An 18,906-nucleotide genomic window follows, 5' to 3' on the forward strand; every position below is an offset into this window, starting at 1 on the left:
CAGGCTTGCACCACCATACCCAGCAGATTTTTGAGGAGGGGGGTGGGGGAGGGCTTGGTTTTTTTGGTACAGACAGGGTTTCGCCATGTTGGCCAGACTGCTCTGGAACTCCTGGGCTCAAGCGATCTGCCTGCCTTGGCCTCCCAAAGTACTGGGATTACAGGCATGAGCCACCACACCCTGCCCCAAATCTGAAAATCTGAAATGCAAAATCTAATCCTTTTTGAGCTTCAACATGATGCTCAAAGGATATGCTAATTGGAGCATTTGGGATTTTGGATTTCTGGATTTGGGATACTTAACCAGTAAGTATATATAATGCAAATATTCCAAAATCCAAAAAAATCTGAAATTTAAAACACTTCTGGTCCCAAGCATTTTAGATAAGGAGTACTGAACCTGTAGTTATTTGATTAAAGGACTTAGTGTATGTGTAATACACGTAGCTCAGTGACTGGTCTATAGAAAGCACTTTGTGTTAGCTAGAATCTTCTCAATAACTGTGTGTTAGTAAGGGCTTTTTCCTCCTTTCATTTTACAGGTTTATAGAAGTTATTTTACTCAAGTCTTTCTGTCGCAAGATTTCCTGTTCTTTTCACTATATCAGACTGCCTCAGGAACAAATTATTCCAATTTACATTTCATTTCTAGGGCACAATATCATAGAGTTGGAAGGAACCTTCAGTATTTTATAGTCCAGTTTCCTCTTAGAGTTGATAAAATTGAGGACAAGAGTGACTAGGTAACATACTCAAGATTATACAGCTACAAAGTCTCAGGATTAAAACTGAGTTTTTCAGCCAGGCGTGGTGGCTCACGCCTGTAATCCCAGCACTTTGGGAGGCTGAGGTGGGGTGGGGAATTGCTTGAGGTCAGGAGTTCAAGACCAACCTGGCCAACATGGTGAAACCCTATCTCTACCAAAAAATTTAAAAATTAGCTGGGCGTGATGGCACACACCTGTAGTCCCAGCTACAGGGGAGGCTAAGGCAGCATAATTGCTTGAACCTGGGTGGTGGAGGTTGCAGTGAGCCGAGATCACGCCATTGCACTCCAGCCTGGGCGACAGAGACTCTGTCTCAATAAATAAACAAACAAACAGAGTCTTTCAACTTATGCAATACAGACAACTGGATGTCTGGAGTCCTAGATGGAATTCTAAATTCTGGCCTAGCTTGTCCTAAAAAGCTGAATGAGACTCACCTCTGGGTACTACCACCTTTACAATCTGTACTCTTACATTTATCTGATATCTGCTACTTGTGGTTACTTAGTACTGTCTATAATATAAAGGTTTTGAAATGTGTAGTGTTGCCGGGCGCGGTGGCTCAAGCCTGTAATCCCAGCACTTTGGGAGGCCGAGGCGGGTGGATCACGAGGTCAGGAGATCGAGACTATCCTGGCTAACATGGTGAAACCCCGTCTCTACTAAAAATACAAAAAAAAACTAGCCGGGCGTGGTGGCGGGCGCCTGTAGTCTCAGCTACTTGGGAGGCTGAGGCGGGAGAATGGCGTGAACCCGGGAGGCGGAGCTTGCAGTGAGCCGAGATCACGCCACTGCACTCCAGCCTGGGAGACACAGTGAGACTCCGTCTCAAAAAAAAAAAAAAAAAAAAAAAAAAAAAAAGAAATGTGTAGTGTCTACCTTTGTTTAATTCATTTGGTGAGAGCATTTATTGAGCATCTACCATTTGGCAGTTACTATGGTAGTGTTAGGGATACAAAGGCTGACTTGCCTTGTAACAGGGCTCTTTGCCAGATGGCTGGCACATGTTCAGGTTTTCAGCCAGGAAGCACAGGGGATAAAAGAACTCCTAAATCCCTGGGAATGCCCTGTGCTCTAAAGCCCAAATGAAAATCAACAGCATTGTGATTATTGTTAAATGATATTCAGGGTATCACTTAGTGGATGGTTTCTGAGGAAGCCCAGAAAAGAACATAATGTTCTTCTAGAAGCAGGTGTAGCCTGAAAGAGAGAGAGATAAACAAAGAGAGACACACAGACAGACTAATGTTAGACAGGAGGAGATTTAAGTAAACAGGGAAACTTGTTAGGCTGAAGCTAATTTTTCTCACAATCTTACTGTGCCATGGTCAGTACATGTATTCTTAATTGGACAAGTGAAAATACTGAAATCCAGAGAATCTGAATGACTCGCCCAGGTCATACAGCTAGTTAATACCAGAGGAGGGTGGACTAGAACCTGGGTCTTCTGACTTTTAGTCCAGTGCTCCTTCTGTTATGCCTGATTGCTGCAACAAATGAAAATGAAAACATATTGAGAGGCAGTGGTTATGGGCATGGGCCTGTGCTATACTCAGCTGCCTTTGAAGGGGAAGACTGCTTGTTTTTTTTTTTTTAGTGCTGAGACTGAACTGAATTATGTTTCTATTTTCAGCATAAGCATCACTATTGACTTAGATGAGACTTTTTGTGGGAGAAAGCAAACTGCCAAACTGTTCTCAGGCCAGACAGACAGGTATTCTCTTAAGATTCTCCTAATGAGATGAATGGTTCCTAAGGCTGCTACCACTGAGCCAAACTCTATCCTGGTAGATCTGAGAAGAGGTCAGAGACCACATCAGTAATATACCTTTCATTAGGGTCACCTGGGATGGGAAGGTTGCTTGTTTTCTAAGTTTAATACTTAGAGAGTCATATAGCCTATGACCTTTAACCTTCTTAGCTGGTGATAGGGGCCCTTTGTCAGTAAAGCATTCATGTGGATTCTATTCCACTGTTGCAGGTCACTCCCCCTATTAAGTCTGAGGCAGCAAAGGAGTGTTGAACTGCTTTTCTCACTGTGAAGGTTCATGCATTATGCTCAGCCAGTTAACAGGTCAGAGGAATGGGTTTCCCACTGTGTGAAATGCCTTCCTTTATTGCATGTGTATATTCTTAAAAATTTGCCTTAGCATCGAACACCCTTAAAAATGTGATATTTCTTTTCTAGTAGCTACAAAATTAGAAATAATTAACTTCTTAGATTCTTAGGACAAATACTCATTGTATGCATTTGTGTATCCCTGTACAGTATTCCCATTGCTTCCTTATTCTTACAGAATGAAACTCTGAAGTTTGGAAGTGTCTGAGTCCTGAAATAAGATAATTGAATGTGACAGGAACACAGTAACCAGAAGACCTGGGAGGCTACAAAAGATTTGCATTGCAAATACAAAAATAAATAATGAGACTTCTTTTTCTCCCTTACAGGGAAACTGGATTCCAAGATCCATCAAGGAGCAAAGAAGGGGTTAATGAAGCAGAATAAAGCTGTCTGACCTAGGAGAAAAGGAACTATACAGCATAGTGGAGTTTTATGTACTAAAATTGCTATCTACTGGTCCTTTGGAATTGAAGTAGTAGAAACCTAAAGGCTTGGCATCAGGCTTGAATATCTCAGAACTTAAACTCTTACCAAAACCTGTATATTTTTCTTAAAGAGTGGGATTCCTACTTTATGTAATGGGTCAAAATCTTTGAATACATTATTTATAAAAACCTATTTAAAAATTCTAAGTCTTTTGACATTTTTCTCAGAATAGTATCAAAAGAGATGGGAACAAGTTGGAAATTCCTTTCCTTTTCGAGACTTGTATTTGTAGTTAGAAAGTGTTTAACATGGCCGGGAGCGGTGGCTCACGCCTGTAATCCCAGCACTTTGGGAGGCCGAGGTGGGTGGCTCACGAGGTCAGGAGATCAAGACCATCCTGGCTAACGCAGTGAAACCTCGTCTCTACTAAAAATGCAAAAAAGTTAGCCGGGCGTGGTGGCGGGCGCCTGTAGTCCCAGCTACTCGCAAGGCTGAGGCAGGAGAACGGCGTGAACCCGGGAGGCGGAGCTTGCAGTGAGCCCAGATCCTGCCACTGGACCCCATCCTGGGTGACAGAGTGAGTCTCCGTCTCAAAAAAAAAGAAAAAAAAGTGTTTAACCTAGGTTAATTATTTTTTTTGAGGGATCCTCTCAGATTTTAAAGTTTCTTATCAAAGGGATAATCTGTAGAGTAATAGGATGTTTGAGGAATCCTGTGCTTAATACAAACCTGTGATGGGACAAAAAGGTTTGTAACAAGTTTTCTGCTCCAATCCAATGTCTCTTGAACAGTCTGAGTGAAATGTGAAAAGCTGAGTAACCCTCATTGGCAATTTTTTTTTTTGGAAGGAATTAGCTGAAGAAGTGCTTCCACTTCTTGGGTTTGAGAAGCCAGGATATGGATGGTTCAGACTGGGAGAAGATGGAGCCACCTGCTAAAGCAGCATGAAGCTGCCCTATTTATTTTGTTGGTATTGCAAAAGCATCACTTGGATGGGGCAATTAGAAACAAAGTAAAAAATAAAATCGCCTTAATAAACGCATCCAAATACCCACCAAATGCTGAAATCAAATCTTTTAAACCATTCACATTCCAGAAAGCTATGTGCTTTGGAAAAAGAAGAGGTTAGTTTGAAATGAGGTTTTTGCTTGTCAGTCTGGCCGTCCTTAGTGAAACACTTTCTGAGGCTGTTCTGAAGAGCTGTCAGAATCTCAGTTGCTGGCATCCTGAGGAAATTCATGGTCTTAAATGTGTATGTTCTGCTTTTTATAAAACACCACCACCACACTGGGGAAGTTGGACTCCCTCCAGCAGTTGTGTGCATGACTTAGAGAGAGCAAGGGAGAGAAAAAAATGTGCCCTGTGTTATGAAAAAGATTAATTTCCCCTTTCTTTAATCCTTCATATTCAGCGTTTATTTGCATTGAAATGCCTCCACTCATTATGCATTGATGTTCACTCAACTGTGAACCCTGCTTGTTGCATAGCTCTAGGCATTGGTTTTGCAGGGCCTGATCACTCTGGATTCCCAGGGAAAACCCACCCGATTCTTGTTCCGGTGATGCAAACATGTAGTATTCCCTTTTTCTGTTCAACCTCTGGAGAAAGGGGAAAGGACTACTAATGTCCACTTCTTTGGCGGGGGGCATGTCTGGGGAGTCTCTTTCTGGCTTCCTACAGACCCTACTATTAATGAAGCCATCCTGGATTCCCTATGCAGCTAATAGTTTACCAAGCAGTAGCACCTTGAATTCTATGCTGGAGTTGTCTGGCTCTCTTAATACCAAAATAAAACTAGAAGGCAGGAGGTGAAGAGCCTAGGGAGGGAGGAAAAATGTTTATTTGAACAACAGCCTGAGCAGAGAGGTGTCTGGATTGATTTTTTCATCTGGATAGACTGTGTGCATGCCGAAAGAAAAACATCAGGAGCTGCGACAGATCAGGTTATGCAACCATTTTGTGTGCTGAGATAAGACAGTTTACAAGAACTTTACAAGTTTATAAGAACCCACCTCAGCATCCAAAATATGCAACTGGAACCTCATTAGTAAATGGCAGAATAACATGGAAACTTCTCCTTTTCATGGTTAGACTGTGAAAGTCTGTCTTTAGTTCATATGGTGGTGGTAGTATAAGGTCTCTCTTTTATTTGTGGAGACACCAGGGAGGAAGTGTGGGAGAAACTTGGGGGTAGATGGCCTTCAGTTGCTCAGTGATGAATAGCACAATTTAAAGCCTAGTGGAAATTCTTAGCAGCCTGAGTGCAAATTTGCCCAGGAATAGCCTTTTAGGACTTTACAACACTTTGCTCTGACTGTGTAACTCTGGGACAGTGTGGCCTAAAGGAAGTTTCACATTTCTGAGCTGGTTTTTTGTTGCAGTCTAAATATCTGTACCCCCTTTTGAATAGTTGGGTTCAATTGCTGTCGACTTCTTAGCTTTTTGGGTTTTTTGTTTTTGTTTTTCCAGCAGGACTCAGTCTCATTTATATAAAGTCAGAGTAGGTGATATATGAAACTGGAGACTCTCTGACGGGATTTAGGAAGCCTTGGCTTTATTGCTTCTTGGCCTTTTGGCTAAGGTCAAATGTAGGAAGCCTTGGCTTTGCAGTTAGATGTTTGGAATAGAGTAAGGGTTTTTGTTTGTTTCTTGGTATAGCTAATCTGGAAAAAGAAAACTAGGTATCCCCTTTTTTAAGTCAGAAGTTTACATAAATTCATTTTTTCCTAGGAAGTAAGTGTGAAAAATTTAGACTTCAAAACCATTTTTACAAATAATTACAAAGTTATGGCTTCTTTGGATTATAACCTGTAATCTCTTTCCACTTTACTGTCTCTACTAAAGCCCATTATTGTGGATTTCATTTAATTTAGTAAATTTGAAAAATGCACCTAGCCAAGATCGAGACAGTATGGGGTTATTCTCAAAAAGCCAGCTCAAAAAGACCAGTAAAAAGCAATAATCTCTTAAACTAAAGAAATTAGTTAACTTCAGTTTGTTAGGCCTGGTGAGGGACAGAAAATCCAATGATGAAGGAATTTTTTTTCCTAGAGATTCAAATAGCAAGTATACATCTGCTGCTCTTAGCTTCTGTGAATGTGTTCAGAGGGAGGTGATCCATACCACAGGCACCAGCAGCAACAAGGGATCCAGCATGTGGAGGACTTTTCTACTTCTCTCATGCAGAGAAGAAAGAATACAGCCTCAGTGCCATCCTCTGACACAAAGAAACTTGTGTAAATGTCCATTTATGTGTATGTACATAATGTGGCTTAATTCATAGGGTGACAACTGATAACCTGATCCATTTTCAGACTTCATTTGTGACAATGGAGAGTCCAGAGAGACAACCTAGTAAGTGTACCCTAGCTTGAGGTCAGAAAAATGGATGTGTACATAGTGAGTGGGACTGTGCAACAGTGGGGTGGTGGGGAGTTCCTGAGAATACATAGAGGAATGTCACAAGAAGGGAGTAAGATTGTGGCGTAAGGAGAGAAAAAAGCATCAGTACAAAATATTTAAGAGTCTAGAGCCGTACTGTCTATTATGGTAGCCACTAGCCACTTGTGGTTATGAAAATTTCAATTATATGAAATTAAGAATTCAGTTATTCAGTCACTGTTGACCATATTTCAAGGGCTCAAATAGCTACATGTGGCTAGCGACTTTTGCATTGGACAGCACAGATATAGAACATTTCCATTGCTCCAAAATGTTCTGTTGGATAGTGCTTGTCTGGAGCAGGGGTTGGCAAACTTTTTCTGGAAAGGGTCAGATAGCAAATATTTTAGGCTTTACACAGGCCATGCAGTCCTTGTTTCAACTGTTCAACTCTGCTGTTGTAAAAATGCATCTATAGATGATAATGTAAATGAATGAGCTTGGCTAGAGCCAATAAAACTATTTTTTGTTTGTTTGTTTTTTGAGACAGTTTCACTCTTGTTGCCCAGGCTGGAGTGCAATGGCGCGATCTTGGCTCACTGCAACCTCCACCTCCTGGGTTCAAGTGATTGTCTTGCCTCAGCCTCTCGAATAGCTGGGATTACAAGCATGCGCCACCAGGCCCGGCTAACTTTGTATTTTTAGTAGAGATGGGGTTTCTCCATGTTGGTCAAGCTGGTCTCGAATTCCTGACCTCAGGTGATCCACCCGCCTTGGCCTTCCAAAGTGCTGGGATTACAGGTGTGAGCCATCGGCCCAATAAAACTATTTACAGACACTCAAATTTGAATTTCTTTTCTTTTTCTTTCTTTTTTTTTTTGTGAGACAGGGTTTTGCTCTTGTTGCCCAGGCTGGAGTGCAATGGCGAGATCTCGGCTCACTGTGACCTCCGCCTCCGGGTTCAAGCGATTCTGCTGTCTCAGCCTCCCCAGTAGCTAGGATTACAGGCATGCGCCACCATGCCTGGCTACTTTTGTATTTTTACGGGGTTTCTCCATGCTGGTCAGCCTGGTCTCGAATTCCTGACCTCACGTGATCGCCCGCCTCAGCCTCCCAAAGTGCTGAGATTACGGGCGTGAGCCACCGCGCCTGGCCTGAAATTTGAATTTCATATCATTTTCACATTATGAAATAGTTTTCTGATTATTTAACTGTTTAAAAATGTAAAAATCATTCTAGCTCATGGGACATACTAAAACAGGTGGTGAGCCTGATTTGACCTGTGAGATGCAGTTTGCCAACCCTTGGTCTAGAGGAACAGTAAATAAAAACTTAAGATTTGTTTACTATGTAGGACATCTGATCACTTGAAAATTTTTAGTGGTTCTTCCAGGCTTGAGAACTTTCTCTGGCTAAAACTTGGAGTTCACTGCAGGAATGTTTACTTTCCTTTATTCCCTATTTTTGCAGTCTAGTTCTCTCCAGTGGCAGAGTCATGCTCCTTCAGTGGGAGATGACTACTGGAATGTTTAATCCTTAATTAAATCACGCCTAAGTCTAAAACACTAAATCCTTCTCTGTCTCCACCTGCTAAGTAGCTGAATCCTCACTTGTAACTTTGTCTAGTATACATTGGAAGTTCGCTGTCACCTGGGATCAGTTCTGCCCCTGTACTGTCTAACAACGTAACTACTGGTTGACCAAAGAGAGATTATTTTTCCTAGACCAGACAGGTTTAGTTTTTATCTTTAGCTATCAACCCCTCCCCCGTCTTTTTATGACCTCACTTTATCTCCAAGTCACATGCTATCTTGAGTGGCACTGTTGAAGGATGCCTCAGGATAGGGGAAAAAAAGGTAAGATAAATGCAAAGCAGAATAAAATGGTCAAGGACACAGGAAGGACATAATAGGGGCTAGGATGTGGGAGGCCTTGAGAAGGTAAATTTGTTTGCTATGGAATGAGGTGGAAGTCTTAGGAGGTCGTCATGAATAGATGTTTCACAAGTGAGAGCTGGGTGGGAGGGCTCACTTAAACATGGACTGAATGCCTACTGTGCATTAGATAGTGTGCTGGGCAATCACAGATGAATGGCAGATAAGGAAAGATAAAAGCTACAATCCTTAGAATGGTGGGTTGGAGAAGGACAGAATAAGACTTTTAGATAATAAAAGGCAACAAGATTTAGTGATATAGGATGGTGAGGGGGAAAGGGATATATAGAGGGATTAGAAATGGGTGCTTTGGGGAGAAAAGTAAGTGGTAATCCTAAAAGAAAAAGCTGGAGAACAAAGGATAAAAAATTAGGAGGTTGGTACTTCGCTGAACTAAGTGCTAAAATGGATGAAACCATCAGGAACTGTGATTGCTCCTCTGTTCTTTGTGGATGCCCATGTTCAGACTCCCTACGGCCCTTTCCTCTCTGTGGTTGAAGGACAACTACAGAAGAGGTGTCTTCTGTATTATAAGGTGCAATACTCCGCCCAGAGACCTCTCTATGAGGAAGTCTGATCCAGCGAGAGTTCTACTGCCCAAGAGGGGACAGCGTTAGGTTCGAGCTCTCCAATCCATGTTTCTTTGAGTTTATCTTGGTTCTAACCGGCACGCCGGGTTTTCCAGCATTCCCTGAGCTAAGACTCCCTAATCTGGGCTCCCGGTGAGCGCGCATTCCAAGACCCAGGATTTCGCTCCTTCATCCAGGTTCCGGGTTTCCACTGCGCTCACCCGCTCCTGACTCCACACACGCGCGGAATCCGGATCCGAGGGCCTGGTAATCCAGTGTCCGTGTCTTCCGGGTGACTCTGGTTGTCCCGGATCGCGGCGGCGGCGGCGGCGGTGGCGGCGGCTGAGGGACCCGCGGCCCCGGACACAGCGGCACCGGCCGGGCGGGGCGGAGCGGCGCGGGGAGGGGGCGGAGAGCCGGAGCCGGGGTGGGGTGGGGGGGAGGGGCCGCGGGAACGGATGGCGGCCTGGGCCCCGTAGCAGAGGCGGCTCTACGGCCCGGGGCCCCGGGCGGGCGGAGGTGGCGGCTCCCGGGACCGGCCGCGCGGTGAGTCCGGAGCTTTGTGTGGAGCCGGGACTGGGGGAGGAAAGAGGCGGCGGCACCGATGGGGCGCGGGGCTGAGGGGAGCTGATGGGGGCCGGGGGCGGCGGCGCTGCCTGACGGAGGAAGTGGGGGTTGGGGGGGCTGGGGCGGAGCGAGGGGAAGGTGTGTAGGGGGGGTCGTTGCGTGGGTGGGGGAGGGGGCGTCGAGGGGCGCTGGGTGAAGTTCAAAGCGTGGCCAGGGCCGGTTCAGGCTGAGGGTAGGGGTGCACGGGAGGGGATTAGGGTCTGGCTAGGTTATGGGAGCAGGCCAGAGAGTTTCCGAGGCGAGTCTGGGTACGTTGAGGGCGCTCAGGGCGACTGGGGCCAGTCAGGGAGTTGGCGGGGGTGGGGGGGGGGACAGGGGTTGTTCAGAGCATAGGGTCGGAAGCAGGACGTGTGCGTGACCCAGGAGTAGGGAGCAAGGTGGCTGGGATCGTGCAGTAAGAAGGTTGTGGGTGTGTGCCCCTAACAGTCTTCAGGTCACATTTACTCCTGTCCTTTTCTTCAAGATGGAGGGATCCCTGGGCCTGGACCTTAACTGCTATCCTTGTACCCCCGGGAGGGTTTGTGACCCTATCCTGTTTGGAAAATCCATGCTGCCCTCTTTTCCCTTTATGTGTAATTACGGTTGGATCATCTCTGTGCTTTGCTCAGATTCTCCTTCCTCCCTCTGGGGTTGAGGAGGAGGAGACACATCTGACCAATTAATGTGTGTTTGTGAAACAGGCAGCAGCAAACAGTCATTTCAGCTTCTAGGAATTAGGCTCACACAGGGTGGAGAGATCAGAGCCCTTCAGGGGGAATATTTCTGAACAAATCACAGATGATTAAATTCTCTAAGAAACAGCTCCCTACCTAAATCAGAGTGGGAAAGATGGGGAAAAAAGCCTGTCTGTTTCCAGCCATGTGTCCAGAGCCTCAGGGGTTGAGGAGAGTCCCCAAGCCCCTACAGGCCTCCTTTTTCTGTATTAGGCTTTGCTCTGCAGCCTTGAGTTAATTTCACCCCTGCTGCTTTGTCTTGGGGGAGGGAGTGCTGGTTTAGGCTGTTGTGAGGAGATGACTGTTCTGCTGCCACACACAATAGTCGTGTCATTTTATCGGGAGTGCTACCCCAGGGCTGAGAACTGCTGCAGCAGAGATAAACCGGTCCCTCTCACCCGCCTATTGTGTACACAGTGAAGGTCATAGGTTCAAGTCTTGTCTGAGAGCTTTGGATATGCTCCATCTCCCAGGCTCCTCAGTGCCATTTTCTTCCTTTTCCAGACTGGGGCTTGCCATTGGAGGAGGCCAGACAGAAAGGCTCTTCTTTTTGAGTGAGGAACAATGCAGAGCTCATTGGCACACATTTTTCAGAAGAATAGGGGATGCCAGCCATGTTGTGCCTGCCTCTTTGGCTAGCCTGTACTAAGTTGTGAAGGAATAGTGTCTGGTAGACTCAACTATGATGTTTGTTTCAGACCCTTAAGGAAGAAGACTTCAAGGGAAGGTTCTACTCTTAGTTGAATCATCATATTTAATTCTTTTATATAAATGGAACACTCATGGCAGTGATTTTTGTTTGTTTAGGAATACCACTAAAAACCTGTGCAGGGTTAAGACGGGGAGTCAAGCCCAGGTGCAGTGGCTCATGCTTGTAATGTCGGCACTTTGGGAGAATGAAGCCAGAGGATGGCTGGATCCCAGGAGTTCAAGACCAGCCTTGGGCAACAAAGCAAGACCCTGTTTCTTTAAAAATAAAAAATAAAAAAGTCAAGAACCAAGTACCTTTTTAATGGTGACTTCCTGGTCAATGATAATAGCACAATAAAAGAGCCACAGAATTTGCCTGTCTGGGCAAGGGCTGTGGGAACAAACCTTTCAATATTTATTTTAACTCTAATGAAAGGACATGACTTGCTCATTGTGCAAAAGTCTGTATCTACCTCTCTACTAAGAAGAAATTTGCCAAAGAAATAAACATTTTTGAAAAAATGTATAGGTCTTAGGGATAATTAGAGAAGTATGAGAACAAACTAGAAGGAATGCTATTGTACATATCTGATAGAAGTGCCCAAATAATGTTTATGTACTATTAGCTGTGTAAAAAATTATTTGGGACCAGGCATGGTGCACATACCTGTAATCCCAGCGCTTTGGGAGGCTGAGGCAGGAGTATCACTTGAGCCTAGGAGTTTGAGAATGGCCTGGGCAACATAGTGAGAACCCATCTCTACAAAAATTAAAAAAAATAAAGCTAGCTGGGCATAGTGGGACATGCCAGTGGTCCCAGCTACTCAGGAGGCTGAGGTGGGAAGATCACTTGAGTTCAGGAGTTTGAGACCAGCTTGGGCAACATGGCAAAACCCCATCTCAACAAAAAATATAAAAAATATTAGCTGGGTGTAGTGGCATACGCCTGTGGTCGCAGCTACTTGGGAGGCCGAGGTAGAAAGATCTCATTGAGCCCAGGAGGTTGAGGCTGCAGTGAGCCGTGATTGCACCGCTGTACTCCAGCCTGGGTGATAGACCAGGACCTTGTCTCAAAAAAAAAAAAAAAAAAAAAATTATTTGGGCCTGGAAAAGGGGTTTCCATTTAGAACATTAAATACAACTTTTCTTTAAAAAGAGATTAGAAGTAAAACTCACTGTGAGTGGGGAATTGTATATAATGTACTGTGTACACAATAGCCAACCATTTCCCATAGGATATTGTTGAATAAGAACTTTAGCCTTTGGTTTTGGTAAAGGTCTTTCTGAGGCAGTGAGTCTGCCTGTGGTGCCTCCCTTATCCCTTTATTTCAGTGAGTTTCTTTAAATGATGCCCTGCCACTTAGGTGTTGGGCCTTTGAGAGGAGGGAACAGGTTGTTCTGACCTTTATATATTTTTCGATAACAGAACTGTCTTCAGGCCTTACTGGAGGTGTTGTCTGTCTTTAGACTATTTCCAACTCTGTGTTCTAGGCATATTTGAGTGAAGCCTCAGCTAAACTGAGTCCAAAGCTTTTTGCTCTTGGGCTCTTAGCATTTATTTCTCAATGCTGTCAGGTGACAGTGAAGGCAGAAGCCTCAGATTAAATTTGTCCTGATTAGATTTAGTGGCTTCAGAGTTGGGCCCTTGCCACAAGGAATCTCATGCGAGTCTTCTGATTGTAACCATCATTCAAAGAGTGCTTTGGATTCCCCCCCAACCACCCTGCCCAGCTTCTTGGTAGAAAAAAATTTCCCTGTGATAGAGGTCTAGAAAGTTGGACAGATTAGTGCTTATTTCGTGAGGATATGGAAGCATAATTTTGGCTCCTGGTAGCAATTATGTAGCAATTAGCATATAGCAACTAAATGACTGGAACACGATAATTTGTTGAGGGGTTTACTGATTGCTCTGTCAAGTGGAAGTGCCACTCCTTATTTATTTGACTCAGAACACTATTGCCTGAGCTTAGCCATGGAGACTAAGTATAGCAATGATATGTGTTCTCCAGAAGTTCCCACTCTGCTTCCTCTTTGTATTTACTTCTTTGCCAGGTACCTTAGTACTTGTACTGCCCTTTTCTCCTACTTAGAAGCAATTGTTACTTCCCTTATGGAAAACTGGTCATGGATGGGAATACTGTCAAGCAGATGGAACTAGCCTGAGATAAGGTAGCCTTATATTGTGTGGGAAGTTTTCTTTTCAGTCACTTAATTCTCTCTTCTACTTGATTTTTCAAAATCAGTTTCCTTTAAAACAAACCAACAAACAAAAACCCCACAAAATGCAAAATATCATAGTGTATTAAATACGCCTTCATGATACCTTCCTTATAAAAGTCTGTGACAGACAAAATGAAGATAGGTGATGTTGATTGGCAGGTTCTGGGTCCACTAAGTGTCAGTGAAGGACTCTTTTCACTAGGGAACAGGTAATTCACCAAAGCACCTGCCTAGCTGGGCATGTGGAATTGGCAGCAGCTGTGCAGCTGAAGAGGGATTACTGAGCAGGTGGTTGAAGAATCACATGCCACAGTGACAAGAAAATACTTGGTCTTCTGTGGTTTAGGTTCAGTTTGTATGTGTGAAATTGCACTTTGTTTCACATTTCTTAATGCTTGTTGATTTGTTAGTAAGATGGTAATAGAATAGAGAAAGAGATTCTTCTGTATCTGTGGTTTTTTCGATCACTGAGTAGCATGCCCTAGACATGGCCCTACACTGCTCTATTGTATTTATGGGAGTTCTGGCTTGGGAGGGAAATAGTGGTAATTCAGTGTTTCTAGTACTTGTTTATTAAAGGGAAATGGGAAGGAGAAGATTCCTTGCTTTCAGTGTGGTGAAAAAGATTTAGCCTACTGGGTGGATACCTAATAGGTTTTATGCAAATGATGTAATTGATTTTTTGTGTAAGTGTTCCTGACATGCCTTACTCAAGACATTTGCATGTGTTTTTATATTATGAATATATTTCCCCACGTGAAGTTTGCATCTCTTCAGTTTTCTGTTTTTTTGTTTTTTTGTTTTTTCTTTTTTTAAGACGGAGTTTCGCTCCTGTTGCCTAGGCTGGTGTATAATGGTGCGATCTCGGCTCACTGCAACCTCTGTCTCCCAGGTTCAAGCGATTCCTTGGGTCAGCCTCCCGAATAGCTGGGACTACAGGCGCCCACCACCAAGCTCAGCTAATTTTTGTATTTTTAGTAGAGATGGGGTTTCATCATGTTGGCCAGGCTGCTGTCGAGCTCCCGACTCAGGTGATCCACCCGCCTCGGCCTCCCAAAGTGCTGGGATTACAGGTGTGAGCCATCACGCCCTGCCAGTTTTTTTTTTTTCTTCAATTTTTAGTTTCTCCCAGCACCTTTGTAACTCTTCCCTGACATTGACATTAACATCACTTGTTAGAACCAAGTTGTCACCAGAACAAATAATGTTAAGAAACATCAGCACTAAATATTTATCTTAAAAACTGATATAGGGCCCGGTTCAGTGGCTCACGCTTGTAATCCCAGCACTTTGGGAGGCTGAGGTGGGCGGATCACAAGGTCAGGAGATTGAGACCATCCTGGCTAACATGGTGAAACCTCGTCTCTACTAAAAATACAAAAAATTAGCCGGGCGTAGTGGCGGGTGCCTGTAGTTCCAGCTAGTTGGGAGGCTGAGGCAGGAGAATGGTGTGAACCCAGGAGGCGGAGCTTGCAGTGAGCCGAGATTGCTCCACCGCACTCCAGCCTGGGCAATAGAGGGAGACTCTGTCTCAAAAAAAAAAAAAAATGGATATAGGCTGGGTGCAGTGGCTCATGCCTGTAATCCTAGCACTTTGGGAGGCTGAGGCGGGCAGATCATCTGAGGTCAGGAGTTTGAGACCAGCCTGGCTGACATGGTGAAATTCCGTCTCTACTAATAATACAAAAATTAGCCAGGCGTGGTGGTGCACGCCTATAGTAATTCCAGCTACTCGGGAGGCCGAGGCAGGAGAATCGCTTGAACCGGGAGGTGGAGGTTGCAGTGAGCTGAGATTGTGCCATCGCACTCCAGCCTGGTCAACAAGAGTGAAACCCTGTCTCAAAAAAAAAAAAAAAAGTTGGTGGGGAGTATAGCATTTCCTATAACTTGGGAAAAGTCTATTTGAGGTTTTCTGAAAATTCAGGTTTTTTTTTTTTTTATAGATTATCACCTTCTGTTAATATGATTTTCTCTTTCATATGTTCGTGCCACCAATAGGCAATGCCATAGAGCCTAAAACTTATAAGCAAGTAACTTTGTGTTTATTTTCTGACCTTTTTAGTGCCTTCCATTCATTTTCTATATTAGGCCAACAGGTTGTGTGCCCCTTCTCTTGAAACATACACACAGGACCTAATGGAATTCACAGGGTACTAATTAACGGGTGATTGAAGAGAAATGAGCCATATGAACTGTTTTAAAGTTCAGAACTCTCTTTCCCACAGCACAAGTGGAGTGAAGGCTCTTTGAGGGAAAGTGAGGCCAAACTATGACTCAGGTCAGGGCCTATGGAGCACTGTGTAGACGGGACATTTGCAGTAATCTACCTAAACCTGGTTTATAAGCTAGCTTTAAGTGGAAGCCTAGTGACAGCAGTTAGTTGTTTAGTATTCACTTCTAGGAAAGAATGTCAAGTTCTTGATTTCCTCATATGAAGCTATGGCAGTTTTTGTGTTTGTTTTATTAAAACTGTTCACAAACCACTTATCCTTTCCTAGCACTCTCAGTAGTTTGCTTCCTTTTACCTCTCCCCCACCCCCATCTCTTATCCCACTTCTCTACCCTGAAGACTTCTTCTCTAGCAGCTTGGAAACACTAATTACTGTAGCTATTATAGTCACAACCCAGATCCTCCACCTCCTTCTCTCTCACCCCTTTCTTTCTTCCCCCCTCCCTTTGCTCTAGCAGCAGGAGTTGAGCTGCAGTCTCATGAGCACAGTCAGATCTATGAATGAGCTTTATATCTTGTCAAGGCAGAACTCCAGATCCAACAGGGCTAATTTTTCATGGTTCTCTTGCTGTTTGTTCTTGGATCAGAGTCCCAGAAATAAGAGATGGCAAATACCTATCAGGTCATATCTAGTCCATCACTCAGGGACAAACCTAGGATTTTTCTCTTGTCTCTGAGAACTTTTTCCTTCTTTCTTTTGCAGGTGAGAGCTGTCTGATGCCAAGCAAGCTCTGAAACTGCCTTCTTTTTATTGTGTTCTCTAGTCATTAGTGTCTGGCCAACTACTTTGGGTTTTTTTTTTATTATTCCATTTTCAGGAATACTTGCTCCCAGCAATATCTCTACCCCTTCTTCAGTGCTTTCTTCTTGATTGTTGGCATCACCTTTGTGGATTCCTTTTGTACCATCAGTTATCTATGCCAGAAGTATCACTTTTCTGATCTTTGCCACAAGTGTCACTGTGGCCTGCTTTTAAGGAGGTAATTTGATGGAAACACAAGACATAAATTCTAGCAGGTGGTAATTAATGAAATACTTTAGAAAATATGTGCCTCGGCCAGGTGCGGTGGCTCACGCCTGTAATCTAAGCACTTTGGAAGGTGGATCATGAGGTCAAGGAATTGAGACCATCCTGGCCAACATGGTGAAATCCCGTCTCTACTAAAAATACAAAAATTAGCTGGGCTTGGTGGCGCACGCCTTTAGTCCCATCTTCTCGGTAGGCTGAGGCGGGAGAATTGCTTGAATCTGAGAGATGGAGGTTGCAGTGAGCAGAGATCATGCCACTGCATTCCAGCCTGGCAACAGAGCAAGACTCTGTCAAAAAAAAAAAAAAAAGAAAATATGTGCCTTAAGTAACCCCTGTACTATATGAACAAATGTTGCTGCTTCTGTTCTAACACTTCTCTTTATGCGGATGAAATTTTATTTTTCTGTGTCTTTGTTATAGTTAAAATATTGTCTAGAGTATTATGTTTTCTTTACTAGTATGCTTTTTTTTTTTCTTTTTCTTTTTTGAGACAGGGTCTTGCTGTGTCACCAGGCTGGAGCATAGTGGCACAATCACCATCACAGCTCACTGCAGGCTCAACCTCCTGAACTCAAGCAATTCTCCCACCTCAGCCTCCCAAGGATTTGGAAGTACAGGCAGGCACCACTACAGCCAGCTAATTTTTTTTTTCCTCCCTTCGTCCGTCCTTTCCTTTCCTTTTCCTTTCCTTTCCTTTCTTTCTTTCTCTCTTTCTCTCTCCTTCCTTCCTTTCCCTTTCTCTGTCTCTTTCTTGCTTTCTTTTTTTTCCTTCCTTCCTTTCTTTCTCTTTCTTTTTCTCTCTTTCTCCCTTTCTTTCCCTCCCTCCCTCCCTTCCTTCCTTCCCTCCTTCCTTCCTTCCCTCTTCTCTCCTCCTCCTCCTTCTCCTTCCTTGAGACAGGGTCTCTGTTGCCTAGGCTAGAGTGCAATGGCACAATCACAGCTCATTCCAGCCTCGATGCTGCCACACCTGGCTAATTTTTTTGTGTTTTTTGTTTCACTGTGTTGCCCAGGCTTGTCTGGAACTCCTGGGCTCAAGCTACCCTCCCACCTTGGCCTCCCAAAGTGCTGAGATTATAGGCGTGAGCCACTATGACCAGCCCAATTTTTAAATTGTTTTTGTAGAGATGGAGTCTTACTATGTCGTGTGCCACTGCATTCCAGCCTGGTTGTCCAGGCTGGTCTTGAACTCCTGGACTCAAGCCACAGGCATGAGCCACCATGCCTGTCTAGTATAGCTTTTCAAAGAATAGAGGGGAAAAAAATCATAGAATTGAGAGTCATGAAACTCAGATTCTGATCATTACTATGCCTCTAATTAGCTCTTTGACCTTGTGCAAGTCATGCCCCTGTTTTCATGTGCCTCATCTGTAAAATGAACATATTAGACAGGATGATCACTGCGGTTCCATTTAGCTGTAGAACTTCAGAATACCAGGATTGAGAGTCAGGTTGACACCTGTAGTCCTAGCACTTTGGGAGGCTGAGGCAGGAGGATCACTTGAGCCCAGGAGTTGGAGACCAGCCTGGGCAACAGAGAGGCCTCATATCTTAAAAAAAAAAAAAAAAAAAAAAATTCAGCCTGGCCAACATGGAGAAACCTTGTCTCTACTAAAAATACAAAATTAGCCATGCATGGTGGTGCATGCCTGTAATCCCAGCTATTTGGGAGGCTGAGGCAGGAGAATCACTTGAACTTGGGAGGTAGAAGTTGCAGTGAGCCAATATCAAGCCATTGTACTCCAGCCTGGGCAACAGGAGAGAAATGCCGTTTCAATAAATAAGTAAATAATTAGCCAGGTGTTGTGCACTGTGGTCCCAGCTCCTCAAGAAGCAGAGATGGGAGGATCGCTTGAGCCCGGGAGGTCGAGGCTGCAGTGAGCTGTGATCTCACCACCGCACTTCAGCCTTAGTGACAGAGCAAGACCCTGTTTCCAAAAAAAAAAAAAAAAAAAAAAATTATAGATTATGGTGGAAGAACAGGACAAAAGTTTTTGACATAAGTGAGCTTTTTTTTTTTTTTTTCCTATTGCTATGTCAAAAATATAGCCAGTATTGTATTCAGAAGGGCTAATGAGTGCAATTTCAGCTCCCTGGGGCTTGACTCTCACTACTCTTTGATTTGTTTGGAAAGCTGGACTTTTTATTAGGCCATCTTTTTTTGGAGGGTTTTGTAGCCTCATTCTGCAGGCTCACCAACT

The 18,906-nt window shown here is 44.0% G+C and overlaps 2 protein-coding genes and 1 long non-coding RNA gene across 5 annotated transcripts in view; 2 read left to right on the forward strand and 1 right to left on the reverse strand.

The window, feature by feature from the left end:
• The window catches only part of TRIP4 (thyroid hormone receptor interactor 4), a 72,152-nt gene extending 68,632 nt beyond the window's left edge, over window positions 1-3,520 (forward strand). The window contains exon 14 of one of the 2 annotated variants that reach the window (XM_077938090.1): window positions 3,215-3,520. In XM_077938090.1, coding sequence (XP_077794216.1) covers window positions 3,215-3,282 — 68 coding nt within the window. In that variant the 3' untranslated portion in view covers window positions 3,283-3,520. The remainder of the gene's footprint in view (window positions 1-3,214) is intronic. The other variant, NM_001266220.1, reaches the window with a different exon arrangement.
• The window catches only part of LOC106999213 (uncharacterized), a 39,830-nt gene extending 30,238 nt beyond the window's left edge, over window positions 1-9,592 (reverse strand). The window contains exon 1 of the long non-coding RNA XR_001445939.3: window positions 9,420-9,592. This is a non-coding gene — a long non-coding RNA (uncharacterized LOC106999213). The remainder of the gene's footprint in view (window positions 1-9,419) is intronic.
• Window positions 9,498-18,906, forward strand: part of ZNF609 (zinc finger protein 609) — a 240,999-nt gene continuing 231,590 nt past the window's right edge. The window contains exon 1 of one of the 2 annotated variants that reach the window (XM_028850333.2): window positions 9,498-9,744. The gene's annotated coding sequence lies outside the window, so the exon portion shown is untranslated. The remainder of the gene's footprint in view (window positions 9,745-18,906) is intronic. The other variant, XM_077938091.1, reaches the window with a different exon arrangement.

The sequence above is a fragment of the Macaca mulatta genome, chromosome 7 (assembly GCF_049350105.2).
Source record: "Macaca mulatta isolate MMU2019108-1 chromosome 7, T2T-MMU8v2.0, whole genome shotgun sequence".
NCBI lineage: Eukaryota > Metazoa > Chordata > Mammalia > Primates > Cercopithecidae > Macaca > Macaca mulatta.